The following is a 16,644-nucleotide window of genomic DNA, read 5'->3' as shown; positions in this document are numbered from 1 at the left end:
CCCTGGTCCTTCGGGCAGCAGGGCCTCCCCTTGCAATGAGCTTGTCTCCAAATATTCACTCACCAAACATCTCCTGCATCCCAATCAGCATGTCTGTCTTACTCCTTCCCTTCCAATGAAGGCTGGGAAGAGAGATGTTTCTCAGCAGTGATCCTGGCAGGTGCTTCTCAAAGGGTTTCTGAACAAATGGGAAGAAATCTCAGCGGTCTCTATTCTCAACACTGCTTTTTAGCAAGTTTCTCGGAGCCATGAACAGCGGGATTGGCTGTACCCTCATGAGTCAAATTAGGGCTGCATAAAAGGATCCAGTACAGTTCAGTGGGTGCTACCCACTTTGCTGTTCACACTACTTCTTTTTTATCAATAAGCTCAGCAGTGTGAAGCAAGTAGTAAGGAAGGTGGAGGAAAAGCCCTACTACCAATAGCACCACACAGCTCACCCCACTCGCCCTGTGTCTTTCTTGCAACAGAGTCCAGTTGGGGGCTGCATGGTAGTGTAGAAAGAGAAAGGAAGCACCCTCTACTTCCCATCAACTAGTGATATTCTATCACGCTGTGGGATGCAGGGAGTCCATAAGCACAGGAGTTGTTAGAAAAGACAGAAGTTTTCATAACGAGACACTCCCTTCCTCCTTCCCCTTCTCCACCTTCATTGTTGGTGTGATGTCACATGGTGTGTAGTACCCCTTATGTGGGAAACACTCTCAGTCAATAATTTCAACTCCAGAAAGGAACACAGGGAAGCAGTGTATTTCCTTCCCAATTGCAGTGGTAGACACACACTCTCGAGACAAAAGAGAAACTGCACGCCTTCTCAGCAAAACACACCCCGCAATTCACCTTTCTAAAAATGCATGCTACCATTTCTCCTAGTTCCTCACTGCTTGAGTATCCCAGGCTCACAATCTTCTCCACGCAGTCACTAAGGAATATTTCAATATTAGATCCGCTTCCAATCTGTTGTTTTTAAGTATATGTTGTATTTCTCCATAGAGGTAGAAGGGCAATAATTCTTAAGGTTATTGCGTTCATTTGACAGGTTAAATTTATATAATCTTTGTTCTGCCCGGTGCTAAGGATTAAAATAATCCTTGCCATTCGGCCCTCTCCTGTGTCTACCCTGCAGATTTGCCTTCTCTTGGGTTACTCAGAACACTCCAGTTTCTGCTTCTGAGCATGCGATTTGACATAGCTTCTGCTAGTCTATGCCGCAGATGCTTTCTGGAAAAGCATCCTATGCTGCATTTCGTAAGAAGGCTTAGGAAAGGCCAAACTTTGCTCTTAGAAGCTTTCAGTGCAAAACCACAATCCACCTCTCAGCCTTGAGTCTCTTGAGGTCAGCTGCCCCCCTGAGGCCTCCTCCCCACAGCTTGCCTTCCCCAAGCATACAGCCTTTTGTTGGAGAGCGTTTGGAGAAAGCCTCGATGCTGTGCCTGCACTGCTCTGCAAGGGACAAAAAAATGGTATGATATCAATCCCAGAATGACAGAGCACAGGGGTTGGAAGGGACCACTGGAGATCATCCACTCCACTTGGAGTCCAAGTCCCTTGCTGAAGAAGGTTTCCTACACTAGGTTGCAGAGGAAAGAATCCAAGAGACTTTTGCATATCTCCAGAAAAGGAGACTTCACCACCTCTCTGGGCAGCCTGTTCCAATGCCCCATCAGTTAGTGCTGCACTAGTTTCTCCTGGGCTTTCTTCCAGAGGCTCCAGGTGAGGCCATTCTCCGCAGTGGTGCTAGAAAGCTCACTTTGCAGAGCTGGTGCTGCACGGACAGGCCCTACAACAACTGCACAAATGTTTCCTCATGTTTAATCTGTTCAAAGGCTTGATGATGCTCAGGACCCCGGTCAAAGAAGGCCCTCTTTGAACTCCCTCCATATAGAGGGCACTCAAGCTGACTATGGGCTGAAAGGTGCATTGTCCAGGACCCCACAGGAAATACCATGGGAGAAGGCTTGCCTTTCTTTCCTAAAAGCTGCTGGGGAAAAAGTTGCTACCTTCTTGCTCTCATCCATAGCGATGTGGACAGTGCTACCCGAAGTTTTATTCTGAAGAAACGGACCTCTTCCTTGGAACCACTCACTTCCCCTCGCTTTACGTCAAAACTGACCATTAGAAGAATTTGCACTGTTTTCTTACCTTTCTCAAAAACTTCCTCTGCTGTGTTACCCCAGACAAACACATCTCTGAAAAGTTGTTAGAAAGTGCTGGTCCAAGTAAAGACCCTTGAGACCGCTGCATGAGCCAGAATGCTTAGAAACCGGAGGGTAAAGTGATTACACCCCAGCCATGCCTACGATAATAGAAGCCAGCCTGTAGCACCAATTGTTCAAAGGAGAAGGAAGAAGCCTTTCCCAGAACCAGCACTTGCAAACATCTCTCCCCTACCCTCCACTGGGCAGCCTTTGCAAGGGGAAGGATAACACACAGGTGCAGATTCAAATGCATTAAATCTTTAATGAGTGAAAATTTGAAAACTAGGTGCATGCAAGGGGAGGCCCTGCTGCCAGAAGCACCGGGGGCAGAGGAGAGTCTGAACGGCATGGCCATGGCAGCCATGCCTCCAGCTGTGCATCTGCCCTTTGTGTGGATGGCACAGGGCCCGTCGGACATTCCGAGGCTGATTCAATGGCAGTCACAGTCCAGGAAAGTTGACAGTGAGCACAGAGGACACAGGAAAAAAAAAAAAAAGAAAAAAAAAAAGAAAAAAGATAGACGAGGGGAAAAGAAGTCATGGAGCATGTTTTCTGAGAGATGAGATTCGCCCCGGTGCTCTCTCTCAGGTCTTCTCCAAACTTCATGGGCTATGGAGGTCTTTCTCCAGGGCCATGGCCAGCAGCTTTAGCAGGGGAAGCACCGCCTGCCACAGATGCCGCTGCCAATGCCAGAGAGGCCAAAGCCTCCAGAGGAGATGGGCACGCCCTCAGAGCTGAGGATGCTGCCCACGGCAGCGGAGGTGGAGGAGCCCACGGCGGTGCTCTGCGGGAAGGAGCTGAGGATGGGTCCGGGCAGGGTCACCACCACGGGAGAGGGCTGGATGACGACGTTGGAGTCCTGGCACTGCCTGACGCAGGACTCGGTGCAGCTGTCGGCCAGCGGGGTGGGGCCGCAGGGCCGACACTGCAGGCGTGGCACGCACTGGTTGTAGCAGGACATGTCTTGTGTCTGGAGGGGCACCTGTTGGCACAGAGGGTCAGGAGGAGCTCAGAAGTGAGTGAGAAGCTGCCTGCCATCTCAGGAAGGGAGAGAGCCAAGGCACAGTGCTGCCTAGGGATACGGTGGATGTGTCACAAAGCCCATGGGCTTCTCCTTCCCTTTGGACTTCAGTGTTCTGGCCAAGAGCAGACAGGCACAGCTTGGTCCTTGACTAGCTCACAGCTAAGGAGACATCTCAGGTAATGCCCAACATCATGCCACACTGGCTGCCCCCTTCCCTCTCTCAGGGCAACCTGCTTCCCCAAGATCCAACCTTGGGGGATAAAGGCACGTATGCGCGCAAACAAATCCCTGAGAAGCAGACGATGGTAAAAGGGATTCAGACTCACCTCGTTCCCAGGGAGATGAAGGCGAGAGGTATGGATGACTGAGAGAGAGGAGATGGGCCTTCTTTTATACAGCTCCTGCCCTGCCGCAGGGCCAAAGTCACTGTACTCTGGCAGTAATTGTTCAAGAGACTCTCCTCAAATGCAAATTATCCTTTCTAATGGCACAGGTTGTGGATTTGGTTTCGTCAACCCTGTCATTTCATTCGCTTGTTTCTGACCTTCCCAATTGGTCCACGGAGCCACCTTTCAAGTTCCAGGATGAAAGGCACAAGGAGTTTCCTTGCAGAAACACGTCAGTGCGGGTAGAAGACGTATTCTGTGCTTCAGGCACAGAATGGCATGTGTGTCTTGGGAAATGTCAGGACCTCATTTGTAACCGCCTTTGTAGCAAGGCAGGCACATCCTCGTGTCAGTGCGGCCCACTTCTGAATACCCTGGACCTGCTTTGCCCGAGGACTCATTTTGCTGTCTCTCAGACTACTCCACAAGCCTCTGTTCATTCCCTAAGAAGCCAGCTGGGATGTTCTGCTGCTTGCAAATGTCTTCTCCCACAGCTTACTCTTCTCAAGAGACATTTCTGTGTTTATTTCGCATCGTACACTCTCATCACAGTCTCCAGGCACAGAAACGATATCACACCATCAGTTCTTCTGTGGAAGGGGACTATTGCCTTCCAGAGCCCTGCTGTTACCTAAAAAAACACCACGGAATAAGGTCCGTCCTTTTGAGTTGATGGCTGTGCTGGTTTCCTTTGCAGTTCCTTGCTCCTCCTCCTCTCGGGGGAGGGATTGCCTGGTGCAAGTGATGCTCAGGCCTGCAGACAGTGTGCACAGATGGGGAGGACCCATGCCAAAAGGGTCACCCGTGGCCAATGCAAAAGTAGATTGTAAATTGCCTTGCACAGGGATAGTCTCTTCAGAAAGTGTTCCACTGGAACAAAAATATTAGCTAGCACTTCTGCACCAGAACACATCTCGTCTATGTCAGCGGGGCAGAGATGTGTTTTGCTCAGGCAGCAACAATGCATTCCTTCTTTGATTGAGTCTAGGAGAGACTTGTGAACATATGCTCATCACTTCCATTCCACGACCATCCCCAGCCACCTGACACTTCTGGGATTCAGCAGCCCTGGCTCATTTGTGCAAACTTGCTTGCCTCTTCAACTGAGCTGTTTTTTTCTCCGTGCTCAGGAGCACTCATTTAGTCCATTCTTCCACAGCTTCACTAGGACCATCTCATGGAGGACAATGTCAAAAGCCTTTCTGAACTCCAGCAAGAAAGTACACGGTCCTCTTCCCACATCCTTCAGGCTTGTTGTTTCTTTCTGATGAATCACCTCCATCAATCCATGACTTCTCCATCGTGAATCCACGCTGTGTGTGACACTGCAGGTATTTTCATCCTGCATGAGCACGGAAATGGGTTCCAAGCTCCAAGTTTTTCCAGAATGCACTGTTCCGCCTCCTACCAAGAGACTGACCTGACGGCCCTGGTCCCCTATCTCCCTGCTTCCACCCTCTTGGTCTTCTTTAACAGGAATAACACATACTTTTGCCCAGGATTTGGGACACTTCTCCCAGTCACCAGCCGACACTGATCAAGTGGTGGGGACAGCTCCCTCAGCACTCATGGGTACATTCTACTACGGAGCAAATGAGCCTAATGTGTTCCACAGATCCAGATTCTTCGAGGTTTGCCTGACCCAAAGCCACATCTCGATTGCTCCAGCTTTTCAGCGTGGCCTCTGAGCCATGGAATTCCTGAAAGCCACACTTGCTGGATAAGAAAGAAACAAAGACGACAATCGGGAGCCCAGCATTTTTGCTGCCCCCACTAAACAGGTCTCCTATTCCCATGAGGACAACACCAACCTTATTTTCCTTTCACCATTGAGATCGGGGTGGGAACCCTCTTTGTTGCCCTTCCGTCCCTTGACAGACTGAATTCTATTAGGTTTATGGCTTTCCTCACTTGATTCCTGACTGCACACACTATGGCTGCATTCCTCTCACATTACTCAACTGTGCTTTCTTCCCCACGAAGCTTCGCATTGCTGCGTTTGTGTTTGGCAAGCAGCATTTTCTTCATCCAGTTCTGTTCATTTTGGGGTTGTTGTTGTCCTGGCGTAATCCTTAGGTCTCTCACACCAACACCTGAAAGAGGTCAGCCTGGAAGAATGGGCATTTCAGAAATGAGGAATGGAAATGAGGGAAACAAACCACAACCTGCACCACTGGCAAGCATAATTTGCATGTGAGGTGAGTCTCTTGTGAGTGACTGTAGGCCTGGGGCGGTGCCTGTGCAGTATAAAAGCGGGTCCATCTTCTCTCTCTCTCATCCGCTCCTCTTGCCTCCATCACCCCAGGAACAAGGTGAGTCTGAAGCCCTTTCCTCACTCTGTCCTCCTCCGGAATTTCTCTGCACATGCAAGTGCCTTCATCCTCTCTTGGGTCTTGGGAAGGCAACTAGTGCAGGGAGACAGAAAAGGGCAGCTGGTGACGTGTCAAAAGACGCTAGGTCTTGCCGGAGGTGTCTCCCGAGCTATGGGCCAGGCAGCAGCCTGAATGTGCCTGGTCACTCTTGGCAGGGCCAAATGTAAGGAGAAGGCCACGGGTTTCCTTGCCCTCCATATCTCCATATCTCCAGTCAGCACTGAGCCTTGGAACACGTGTGCTGGGAAGGCAGGCTGCTTCTTACTCTCCCCTGCTTTTGCTCCGCCCTTTCTGCCAACAGGTGCCCCTCCAGACACGAGACATGTCCTGCTACAACCAGTGCCTGCCACGCCTGCCCTGCCAGCCCTGCGGCCCCACCCCTCTGGGCAGCAGCTGCAACGAGCCCTGCGTCAGGCAGTGCCAGGACTCCAACGTCTTCATCCAGCCCTCTCCCGTGGTGGTGACCCTGCCCGGACCCATCCTCAGCTCCTTCCCGCAGAACACCGCCGTGGGCTCCTCCACCTCCGCTGCCATTGGCAGCATCCTCAGCTCTGAGGGCGTGCCCATCTCCTCTGGAGGCTTTGGCCTCTCTGGCATTGGCAGCCGCATCTGTGGCAGGCGGTACTTCCCCTGCTAAAGCTGCTGGCCATGGCCCTGGAGGATTACCTCTTGGGACGCAGAATTCATAGCGGCCCTGAGAGAGAGCACTGAGATCTTCCTTTCCAAGGGACCACGCAACACCTCTTGCAAAACGTCGGGGCAAGCATGAACTCTCAGAATGCGCTGCCCGTGTCTGCCTTTCCCCTCTTCCACTCCCGCCTTTACCTCCTGACTTCATAATTGTCACCTCTGCTCCTTTCGTCTGTCAAACCCAGAAGACCAGCCGAGGGAGGAGCTGTTGGTACTTCTTGCACTATTGAAGAATGGGAGACGGACACCTGGCGGGGTATCCACCATGTCCATTAGTGCAGACCCCTTGACGCAACTTTCTTTCCCTCTTCTGACTCAATAAAGTTGTGGTGCATCTCAGTCTGTGCCTCTGCATCACTCACTCTACTCTGCAAACACTCCATGTGTCTGCAGGATGTCTGCCGCTCTGAAGACTTCAGCAAATGTGTGTGACAGCTGGGGACCCGTCACCTTTTCCCCATCAGGCCCAGCCTGGAAAAGTGTGCTGTTGGCTTTGACAGTCAGCGCTGTGGCAAAAGGGTCCTTCCTGCTAAATCTGCTGCCAATGGCCCTGTAGAAAGACCTCCAAAGGCTGTGAAGTTTGTAGCAGTCCTGAGGGAGAGCACTGGGGCCCGCTTGGTCGTTCAGAAAATATGACCCATTTCTACCATTCCCCTCTCTTACTCTCTCTTTTCCATCCCCAGTCCTCACTGATCAGCATGTCTCCCCTGGACTGCGTGCCCCACCCAGTCAGCCTAGGGAGGACCCACTGGCCCTATGCTGTCTGTGGATAAGGCAGAAGGACAGCTGGAGGCATGGCTGCCATGGTCACGCAGCGCAGGCTCCCTGGTCCTTCGGGCAGCAGGGCCTCCCCTTGCAATGAGCTTGTCTCCAAATATTCACTCACCAAACATCTCCTGCATCCCAATCAGCATGTCTGTCTTACTCCTTCCCTTCCAATGAAGGCTGGGAAGAGAGATGTTTCTCAGCAGTGATCCTGGCAGGTGCTTCTCAAAGGGTTTCTGGACAAATGGGAAGAAATCTCAGCGGTCTCTATTCTCAACACTGCTTTTTAGCAAGTTTCTCGGAGCCATGAACAGCGGGATTGGCTGTACCCTCATGAGTCAAATTAGGGCTGCATAAAAGGATCCAGTACAGTTCAGTGGGTGCTACCCACTTTGCTGTTCACACTACTTCTTTTTTATCAATAAGCTCAGCAGTGTGAAGCAAGTAGTAAGGAAGGTGGAGGAAAAGCCCTACTACCAATAGCACCACACAGCTCACCCCACTCGCCCTGTGTCTTTCTTGCAACAGAGTCCAGTTGGGGGCTGCATGGTAGTGTAGAAAGAGAAAGGAAGCACCCTCTACTTCCCATCAACTAGTGATATTCTATCACGCTGTGGGATGCAGGGAGTCCATAAGCACAGGAGTTGTTAGAAAAGACAGAAGTTTTCATAACGAGACACTCCCTTCCTCCTTCCCCTTCTCCACCTTCATTGTTGGTGTGATGTCACATGGTGTGTAGTACCCCTTATGTGGGAAACACTCTCAGTCAATAATTTCGACTCCAGAAAGGAACACAGGGAAGCAGTGTATTTCCTTCCCAATTGCAGTGGTAGACACACACTCTCGAGACAAAAGAGAAACTGCACGCCTTCTCAGCAAAACACACCCCGCAATTCACCTTTCTAAAAATGCATGCTACCATTTCTCCTAGTTCCTCACTGCTTGAGTATCCCAGGCTCACAATCTTCTCCACGCAGTCACTAAGGAATATTTCAATATTAGATCCGCTTCCAATCTGTTGTTTTTAAGTATATGTTGTATTTCTCCATAGAGGTAGAAGGGCAATAATTCTTAAGGTTATTGCGTTCATTTGACAGGTTAAGTTTATATAATCTTTGTTCTGCCCGGTGCTAAGGATTAAAATAATCCTTGCCATTCGGCCCTCTCCTGTGTCTACCCTGCAGATTTGCCTTCTCTTGGGTTACTCAGAACACTCCAGTTTCTGCTTCTGAGCATGCGATTTGACATAGCTTCTGCTAGTCTATGCCGCAGACGCTTTCTGGAAAAGCATCCTATGCTGCATTTCGTAAGAAGGCTTAGGAAAGGCCAAACTTTGCTCTTAGAAGCTTTCAGTGCAAAACCACAATCCACCTCTCAGCCTTGAGTCTCTTGAGGTCAGCTGCCCCCCTGAGGCCTCCTCCCCACAGCTTGCCTTCTCCAAGCATACAGCCTTTTGTTGGAGAGCGTTTGGAGAAAGCCTCGATGCTGTGCCTGCACTGCTCTGCAAGGGACAAAAAAATGGTATGATATCAATCCCAGAATGACAGAGCACAGGGGTTGGAAGGGACCACTGGAGATCATCCACTCCACTTGGAGTCCAAGTCCCTTGCTGAAGAAGGTTTCCTACACTAGGTTGCAGAGGAAAGAATCCAAGAGACTTTTGCATATCTCCAGAAAAGGAGACTTCACCACCTCTCTGGGCAGCCTGTTCCAATGCCCCATCAGTTAGTGCTGCACTAGTTTCTCCTGGGCTTTCTTCCAGAGGCTCCAGGTGAGGCCATTCTCCGCAGTGGTGCTAGAAAGCTCACTTTGCAGAGCTGGTGCTGCACGGACAGGCCCTACAACAACTGCACAAATGTTTCCTCATGTTTAATCTGTTCAAAGGCTTGATGATGCTCAGGACCCCGGTCAAAGAAGGCCCTCTTTGAACTCCCTCCATATAGAGGGCACTCAAGCTGACTATGGGCTGAAAGGTGCATTGTCCAGGACCCCACAGGAAATACCATGGGAGAAGGCTTGCCTTTCTTTCCTAAAAGCTGCTGGGGAAAAAGTTGCTACCTTCTTGCTCTCATCCATAGCGATGTGGACAGTGCTACCCGAAGTTTTATTCTGAAGAAACGGACCTCTTCCTTGGAACCACTCACTTCCCCTCGCTTTACGTCAAAACTGACCATTAGAAGAATTTGCACTGTTTTCTTACCTTTCTCAAAAACTTCCTCTGCTGTGTTACCCCAGACAAACACATCTCTGAAAAGTTGTTAGAAAGTGCTGGTCCAAGTAAAGACCCTTGAGACCGCTGCATGAGCCAGAATGCTTAGAAACCGGAGGGTAAAGTGATTACACCCCAGCCATGCCTACGATAATAGAAGCCAGCCTGTAGCACCAATTGTTCAAAGGAGAAGGAAGAAGCCTTTCCCAGAACCAGCACTTGCAAACATCTCTCCCCTACCCTCCACTGGGCAGCCTTTGCAAGGGGAAGGATAACACACAGGTGCAGATTCAAATGCATTAAATCTTTAATGAGTGAAAATTTGAAAACTAGGTGCATGCAAGGGGAGGCCCTGCTGCCAGAAGCACCGGGGGCAGAGGAGAGTCTGAACGGCATGGCCATGGCAGCCATGCCTCCAGCTGTGCATCTGCCCTTTGTGTGGATGGCACAGGGCCCGTCGGACATTCCGAGGCTGATTCAATGGCAGTCACAGTCCAGGAAAGTTGACAGTGAGCACAGAGGACACAGGAAAAAAAAAAAAAAAGAAAAAAAAAAGAAAAAAGATAGACGAGGGGAAAAGAAGTCATGGAGCATGTTTTCTGAGAGATGAGATTCGCCCCGGTGCTCTCTCTCAGGTCTTCTCCAAACTTCATGGGCTATGGAGGTCTTTCTCCAGGGCCATGGCCAGCAGCTTTAGCAGGGGAAGCACCGCCTGCCACAGATGCCGCTGCCAATGCCAGAGAGGCCAAAGCCTCCAGAGGAGATGGGCACGCCCTCAGAGCTGAGGATGCTGCCCACGGCAGCGGAGGTGGAGGAGCCCACGGCGGTGCTCTGCGGGAAGGAGCTGAGGATGGGTCCGGGCAGGGTCACCACCACGGGAGAGGGCTGGATGACGACGTTGGAGTCCTGGCACTGCCTGACGCAGGACTCGGTGCAGCTGTCGGCCAGCGGGGTGGGGCCGCAGGGCCGACACTGCAGGCGTGGCACGCACTGGTTGTAGCAGGACATGTCTTGTGTCTGGAGGGGCACCTGTTGGCACAGAGGGTCAGGAGGAGCTCAGAAGTGAGTGAGAAGCTGCCTGCCATCTCAGGAAGGGAGAGAGCCAAGGCACAGTGCTGCCTAGGGATACGGTGGATGTGTCACAAAGCCCATGGGCTTCTCCTTCCCTTTGGACTTCAGTGTTCTGGCCAAGAGCAGACAGGCACAGCTTGGTCCTTGACTAGCTCACAGCTAAGGAGACATCTCAGGTAATGCCCAACATCATGCCACACTGGCTGCCCCCTTCCCTCTCTCAGGGCAACCTGCTTCCCCAAGATCCAACCTTGGGGGATAAAGGCACGTATGCGCGCAAACAAATCCCTGAGAAGCAGACGATGGTAAAAGGGATTCAGACTCACCTCGTTCCCAGGGAGATGAAGGCGAGAGGTATGGATGACTGAGAGAGAGGAGATGGGCCTTCTTTTATACAGCTCCTGCCCTGCCGCAGGGCCAAAGTCACTGTACTCTGGCAGTAATTGTTCAAGAGACTCTCCTCAAATGCAAATTATCCTTTCTAATGGCACAGGTTGTGGGTTTGGTTTCGTCAACCCTGTCATTTCATTCTCTTGTTTCTGACCTTCCCAATTGGTCCACGGAGCCACCTTTCAAGTTCCAGGATGAAAGGCACAAGGAGTTTCCTTGCAGAAACACGTCAATGCGGGTAGAAGACGTATTCTGTGCTTCAGGCACAGAATGGCATGTGTGTCTTGGGAAATGTCAGGACCTCATTTGTAACCGCCTTTGTAGCAAGGCAGGCACATCCTCGTGTCAGTGCGGCCCACTTCTGAATACCCTGGACCTGCTTTGCCCGAGGACTCATTTTGCTGTCTCTCAGACTACTCCACAAGCCTCTGTTCATTCCCTAAGAAGCCAGCTGGGATGTTCTGCTGCTTGCAAATGTCTTCTCCCACAGCTTACTCTTCTCAAGAGACATTTCTGTGTTTATTTCGCATCGTACACTCTCATCACAGTCTCCAGGCACAGAAACGATATCACACCATCAGTTCTTCTGTGGAAGGGGACTATTGCCTTCCAGAGCCCTGCTGTTACCTAAAAAAACACCACGGAATAAGGTCCGTCCTTTTGAGTTGATGGCTGTGCTGGTTTCCTTTGCAGTTCCTTGCTCCTCCTCCTCTCGGGGGAGGGATTGCCTGGTGCAAGTGATGCTCAGGCCTGCAGACAGTGTGCACAGATGGGGAGGACCCATGCCAAAAGGGTCACCCGTGGCCAATGCAAAAGTAGATTGTAAATTGCCTTGCACAGGGATAGTCTCTTCAGAAAGTGTTCCACTGGAACAAAAATATTAGCTAGCACTTCTGCACCAGAACACATCTCGTCTATGTCAGCGGGGCAGAGATGTGTTTTGCTCAGGCAGCAACAATGCATTCCTTCTTTGATTGAGTCTAGGAGAGACTTGTGAACATATGCTCATCACTTCCATTCCACGACCATCCCCAGCCACCTGACACTTCTGGGATTCAGCAGCCCTGGCTCATTTGTGCAAACTTGCTTGCCTCTTCAACTGAGCTGTTTTTTTCTCCGTGCTCAGGAGCACTCATTTAGTCCATTCTTCCACAGCTTCACTAGGACCATCTCATGGAGGACAATGTCAAAAGCCTTTCTGAACTCCAGCAAGAAAGTACACGGTCCTCTTCCCACATCCTTCAGGCTTGTTGTTTCTTTCTGATGAATCACCTCCATCAATCCATGACTTCTCCATCGTGAATCCACGCTGTGTGTGACACTGCAGGTATTTTCATCCTGCATGAGCACGGAAATGGGTTCCAAGCTCCAAGTTTTTCCAGAATGCACTGTTCCGCCTCCTACCAAGAGACTGACCTGACGGCCCTGGTCCCCTATCTCCCTGCTTCCACCCTCTTGGTCTTCTTTAACAGGAATAACACATACTTTTGCCCAGGATTTGGGACACTTCTCCCAGTCACCAGCCGACACTGATCAAGTGGTGGGGACAGCTCCCTCAGCACTCATGGGTACATTCTACTACGGAGCAAATGAGCCTAATGTGTTCCACAGATCCAGATTCTTCGAGGTTTGCCTGACCCAAAGCCACATCTCGATTGCTCCAGCTTTTCAGCGTGGCCTCTGAGCCATGGAATTCCTGAAAGCCACACTTGCTGGATAAGAAAGAAACAAAGACGACAATCGGGAGCCCAGCATTTTTGCTGCCCCCACTAAACAGGTCTCCTATTCCCATGAGGACAACACCCACCTTATTTTCCTTTCACCATTGAGATCGGGGTGGGAACCCTCTTTGTTGCCCTTCACGTCCCTTGACAGACTGAATTCTATTAGGTTTATGGCTTTCCTCACTTGATTCCTGACTGCACACACTATGGCTGCATTCCTCTCACATTACTCAACTGTGCTTTCTTCCCCACGAAGCTTCGCATTGCTGCGTTTGTGTTTGGCAAGCAGCATTTTCTTCATCCAGTTCTGTTCATTTTGGGGTTGTTGTTGTCCTGGCGTAATCCTTAGGTCTCTCACACCAACACCTGAAAGAGGTCAGCCTGGAAGAATGGGCATTTCAGAAATGAGGAATGGAAATGAGGGAAACAAACCACAACCTGCACCACTGGCAAGCATAATTTGCATGTGAGGTGAGTCTCTTGTGAGTGACTGTAGGCCTGGGGCGGTGCCTGTGCAGTATAAAAGCGGGTCCATCTTCTCTCTCTCTCATCCGCTCCTCTTGCCTCCATCACCCCAGGAACAAGGTGAGTCTGAAGCCCTTTCCTCACTCTGTCCTCCTCCGGAATTTCTCTGCACATGCAAGTGCCTTCATCCTCTCTTGGGTCTTGGGAAGGCAACTAGTGCAGGGAGACAGAAAAGGGCAGCTGGTGACGTGTCAAAAGACGCTAGGTCTTGCCGGAGGTGTCTCCCGAGCTATGGGCCAGGCAGCAGCCTGAATGTGCCTGGTCACTCTTGGCAGGGCCAAATGTAAGGAGAAGGCCACGGGTTTCCTTGCCCTCCATATCTCCATATCTCCAGTCAGCACTGAGCCTTGGAACACGTGTGCTGGGAAGGCAGGCTGCTTCTTACTCTCCCCTGCTTTTGCTCCGCCCTTTCTGCCAACAGGTGCCCCTCCAGACACGAGACATGTCCTGCTACAACCAGTGCCTGCCACGCCTGCCCTGCCAGCCCTGCGGCCCCACCCCTCTGGGCAGCAGCTGCAACGAGCCCTGTGTCAGGCAGTGCCAGGACTCCAACGTCGTCATCCAGCCCTCTCCCGTGGTGGTGACCCTGCCCGGACCCATCCTCAGCTCCTTCCCGCAGAACACCGCCGTGGGCTCCTCCACCTCCGCTGCCGTTGGCAGCATCCTCAGCTCTGAGGGCGTGCCCATCTCCTCTGGAGGCTTTGGCCTCTCTGGCATTGGCAGCGGCATCTGTGGCAGGCGGTGCTTCCCCTGCTAAAGCTGCTGACAGTAGCCTTATCGCAAACCTCTCTGGACCCAGGAGTTGATAGCAGGCTTGATGTGGAGTACTGGGATCTTCCTTTTGGAGAAGCCAAGCAGTGCCAAAACCTCTTTTGAAATGACAGGTCCAGCATGGACTTTCAGAATGCACTGCTCATATCTGTCTTTCCTCTCTTCTACTTTCTCCTTTTCCTCCTGACGCCTTTTTTGTCACCTACGCTCTTCTGGTCTATCAACCCCAGGAATCCAGCCCACAAGGACACGACTGTTTTTCTCCCTCAGAGGAGAAGGCATATGGGCAATTAGTGGGACATCCGTCATCACCTCGCAGTGTTATCTCTGTTCCTGGTGCTTCCTGAATGAGGCCCTCCACTTGGAGCAACTTCCTCTCCCTCTTTTGATTCAATAAAATTGTGCTGCATCTCAATCTGTGCCTATGCATCACTCTACTCTGTAAACATTCCAGGTACCAGCAGGATATCTATTGCTCTGGAGACTGCAGCAAGGGTGTGCAACACACGGGGAATCAGCACGTTTTCCCCACCAGTTGTAGCCTGGAACATTTTGCAGGTGGCTCACTATGGAGAGCACTGTTAATCATCATAGAATCATAGAATAGCATGGATTGCAAGGGACAGAATCACAGAATCACAGGATTGGAAGGAACCTCAGGGATCTTGTATCTCCAACCCACTGCCACAGGCAGGGCCACCATCCTCCCCATTTAATACTAGGCCAGGCTGCCCAGGGCCCTATCCAACCTGGCCTTGAACACCTCCAGGGATGGACGGGGCATCCACAGCCTCTCTGGGCAGCCTGTTCCAGCCCCTTACCACTCTCATAGTAAAGAACTTCGCCCTGACATTCAACCTAATTCTTCCTTCCTTCAACTTAAAACCATTTCCACTTGTCCTGCTGTTATCTGCCCTTTCAAAGAGTTGACTCTCCTCCCGTTTATAGACTCCCTTTACATTACGTACTGAAAGGCTGCAGTGAGGTCAATCTGCATCCTTCTCTTCTCCAGGCTGAACAAGCCCTGTTCCCTCAGCCTGTCTTTGTAGTGGAGGTGCTCAACTACGTCATCTTTGCGATCATCTTCATGGCTCCCCTCTGCATCCTCTCCTGCAGCTCTCTGTCTTTCCTATATTGCACGCTCCAGACCTGGACACGATACTCCAGATGAGGCCTCACATAGGCAGAGTAGAGGGACAAGCGCTTCCCTCCCCCTGATGGCTACTCCTCTTCTGATTTAGCACAGTGTACCATTTGCTTTCTGAGCTGCAAGAGCACACTGCTAGCTCATGTTAAGTTTCTCATCCATCAGGACTCCCAGGTCCTTCTCTGCAGGTGCTTCTCTCAAAGACTGCTCCTACCATGTCTGTATATATGCCTAGGATTCCTCTGGCCAAGTAGAAAATGTTGCACTTTGCCATGCTGAACCTCATTAGCTTCACCCGGGCCCATCTTGCAAATCTGTTGAGGTCCCTCTGAATGGCTTCCCTTCCTTCCACTGTGTCAACAGCACCACTCAGCTTGGTGTCAACAGCAAACTTGCTGAGAGCACACTCAATTCCATCATTGATGTCACTGATAAAGATATTAAAGATCACTGGTCCCAAGACAGACTCCTGGTCATTACCAGCCTCCACCTGGACACAGAACCATTAATCACCACCCTCTGTCAGTGGCCTTTCAATCAATTCCTTATCCATTGGGTGGTCAACCCATCAAATCCACATCCCTCCAACTTGGAGGTAAGGATGTGGTGAGGGACCTTGTCAAAGGCCTTGCTCAAGTACAGGTAAATGACATCGGTCACCTTGCCTTTGTCCACCAATGCCATCACTCCGTCACAGAAGGCCACCAGATTTGTCCAGCATGAACTTTCCCTGGATAAGCCTTGTTGGCTGTCTCGGATCACATGCTCATTCCTCATGTGATCAAGCATGTTGTCCAGGAGGATCTGTTCCATGATCTTCCCAGGTGAGGTACAGAGGTGAGAGTCACTGGCCAGTAGTTCCTTGGATCCTCCTTACTCCCTTTCTTATCAATGGGAGTGGCATGACCCTTTTTCCCATTCACATGGTACCTCAACTGACAGCCACAACTTTTCAATTATGGTGGAGGGCAGCTCAGAATCCATCTCAGCCTGCTCTTTCAGAACCCTGAGATGCATACCATCTGGCCCCATGGACTTATACACATTTGGTCTCATGAGGTTGCTTTGGACTTGCTATGCCCTTACACTGGGGGAGGATTTACTCCCCTAGGTCCCCACCTAGAGCTTTATGGATGCACAGTTCAGGGACATGGGAAATATTCGAGTCCTGGTTGCCACTGAAGACTGAGTGAGACAGGTGTCCATCTGTCCCACAATATCCTTGGCTTTAGGTCCAGCTTCACTGCCTCTCTGTCCTGACGTGCCCTCAAGGCCTCAGTGCACGTTCTGCAGGAGATGGCCACTATGGACCTGAGTGAGGAGCCTGAAGTTGCAGGAGGCTTATGCTGAAAATGGCCCCAGAGCAAGGCAG

General features: G+C 51.1%; 3 protein-coding genes and 2 pseudogenes across 3 annotated transcripts in view; 2 read left to right on the top strand and 3 right to left on the bottom strand.

Annotated features, from left to right (window-relative positions):
- GOSR2 (golgi SNAP receptor complex member 2) overlaps positions 1-16,644 on the bottom strand; it is a 156,900-nt gene that overhangs the window by 70,901 nt on the left and 69,355 nt on the right. The window lies entirely within an intron of this gene.
- Positions 2,845-4,521, bottom strand: LOC128088775 (feather keratin 3-like; annotated as a pseudogene).
- On the top strand, positions 5,177-6,617 carry LOC128088774 (feather keratin 1-like). The gene is made up of 3 exons (XM_052699564.1): positions 5,177-5,180; positions 5,823-5,920; positions 6,282-6,617. The coding sequence occupies exons 1-3, from the start codon at positions 5,177-5,179 to the stop codon at positions 6,615-6,617; spliced, it is 438 nt and encodes a 145-aa protein (XP_052555524.1).
- On the bottom strand, positions 10,338-12,014 carry LOC128088773 (feather keratin 3-like; annotated as a pseudogene).
- LOC128088772 (feather keratin 1-like) lies at positions 12,670-14,111 on the top strand. The gene is made up of 3 exons (XM_052699562.1): positions 12,670-12,673; positions 13,317-13,414; positions 13,776-14,111. The coding sequence occupies exons 1-3, from the start codon at positions 12,670-12,672 to the stop codon at positions 14,109-14,111; spliced, it is 438 nt and encodes a 145-aa protein (XP_052555522.1).

This window comes from Tympanuchus pallidicinctus, unplaced genomic scaffold (assembly GCF_026119805.1).
Source record: "Tympanuchus pallidicinctus isolate F22 unplaced genomic scaffold, pur_lepc_1.0 scaffold37, whole genome shotgun sequence".
Lineage (NCBI taxonomy): Eukaryota > Metazoa > Chordata > Aves > Galliformes > Phasianidae > Tympanuchus > Tympanuchus pallidicinctus.
This window is presented reverse-complemented; position numbering and strand designations above follow the sequence as displayed.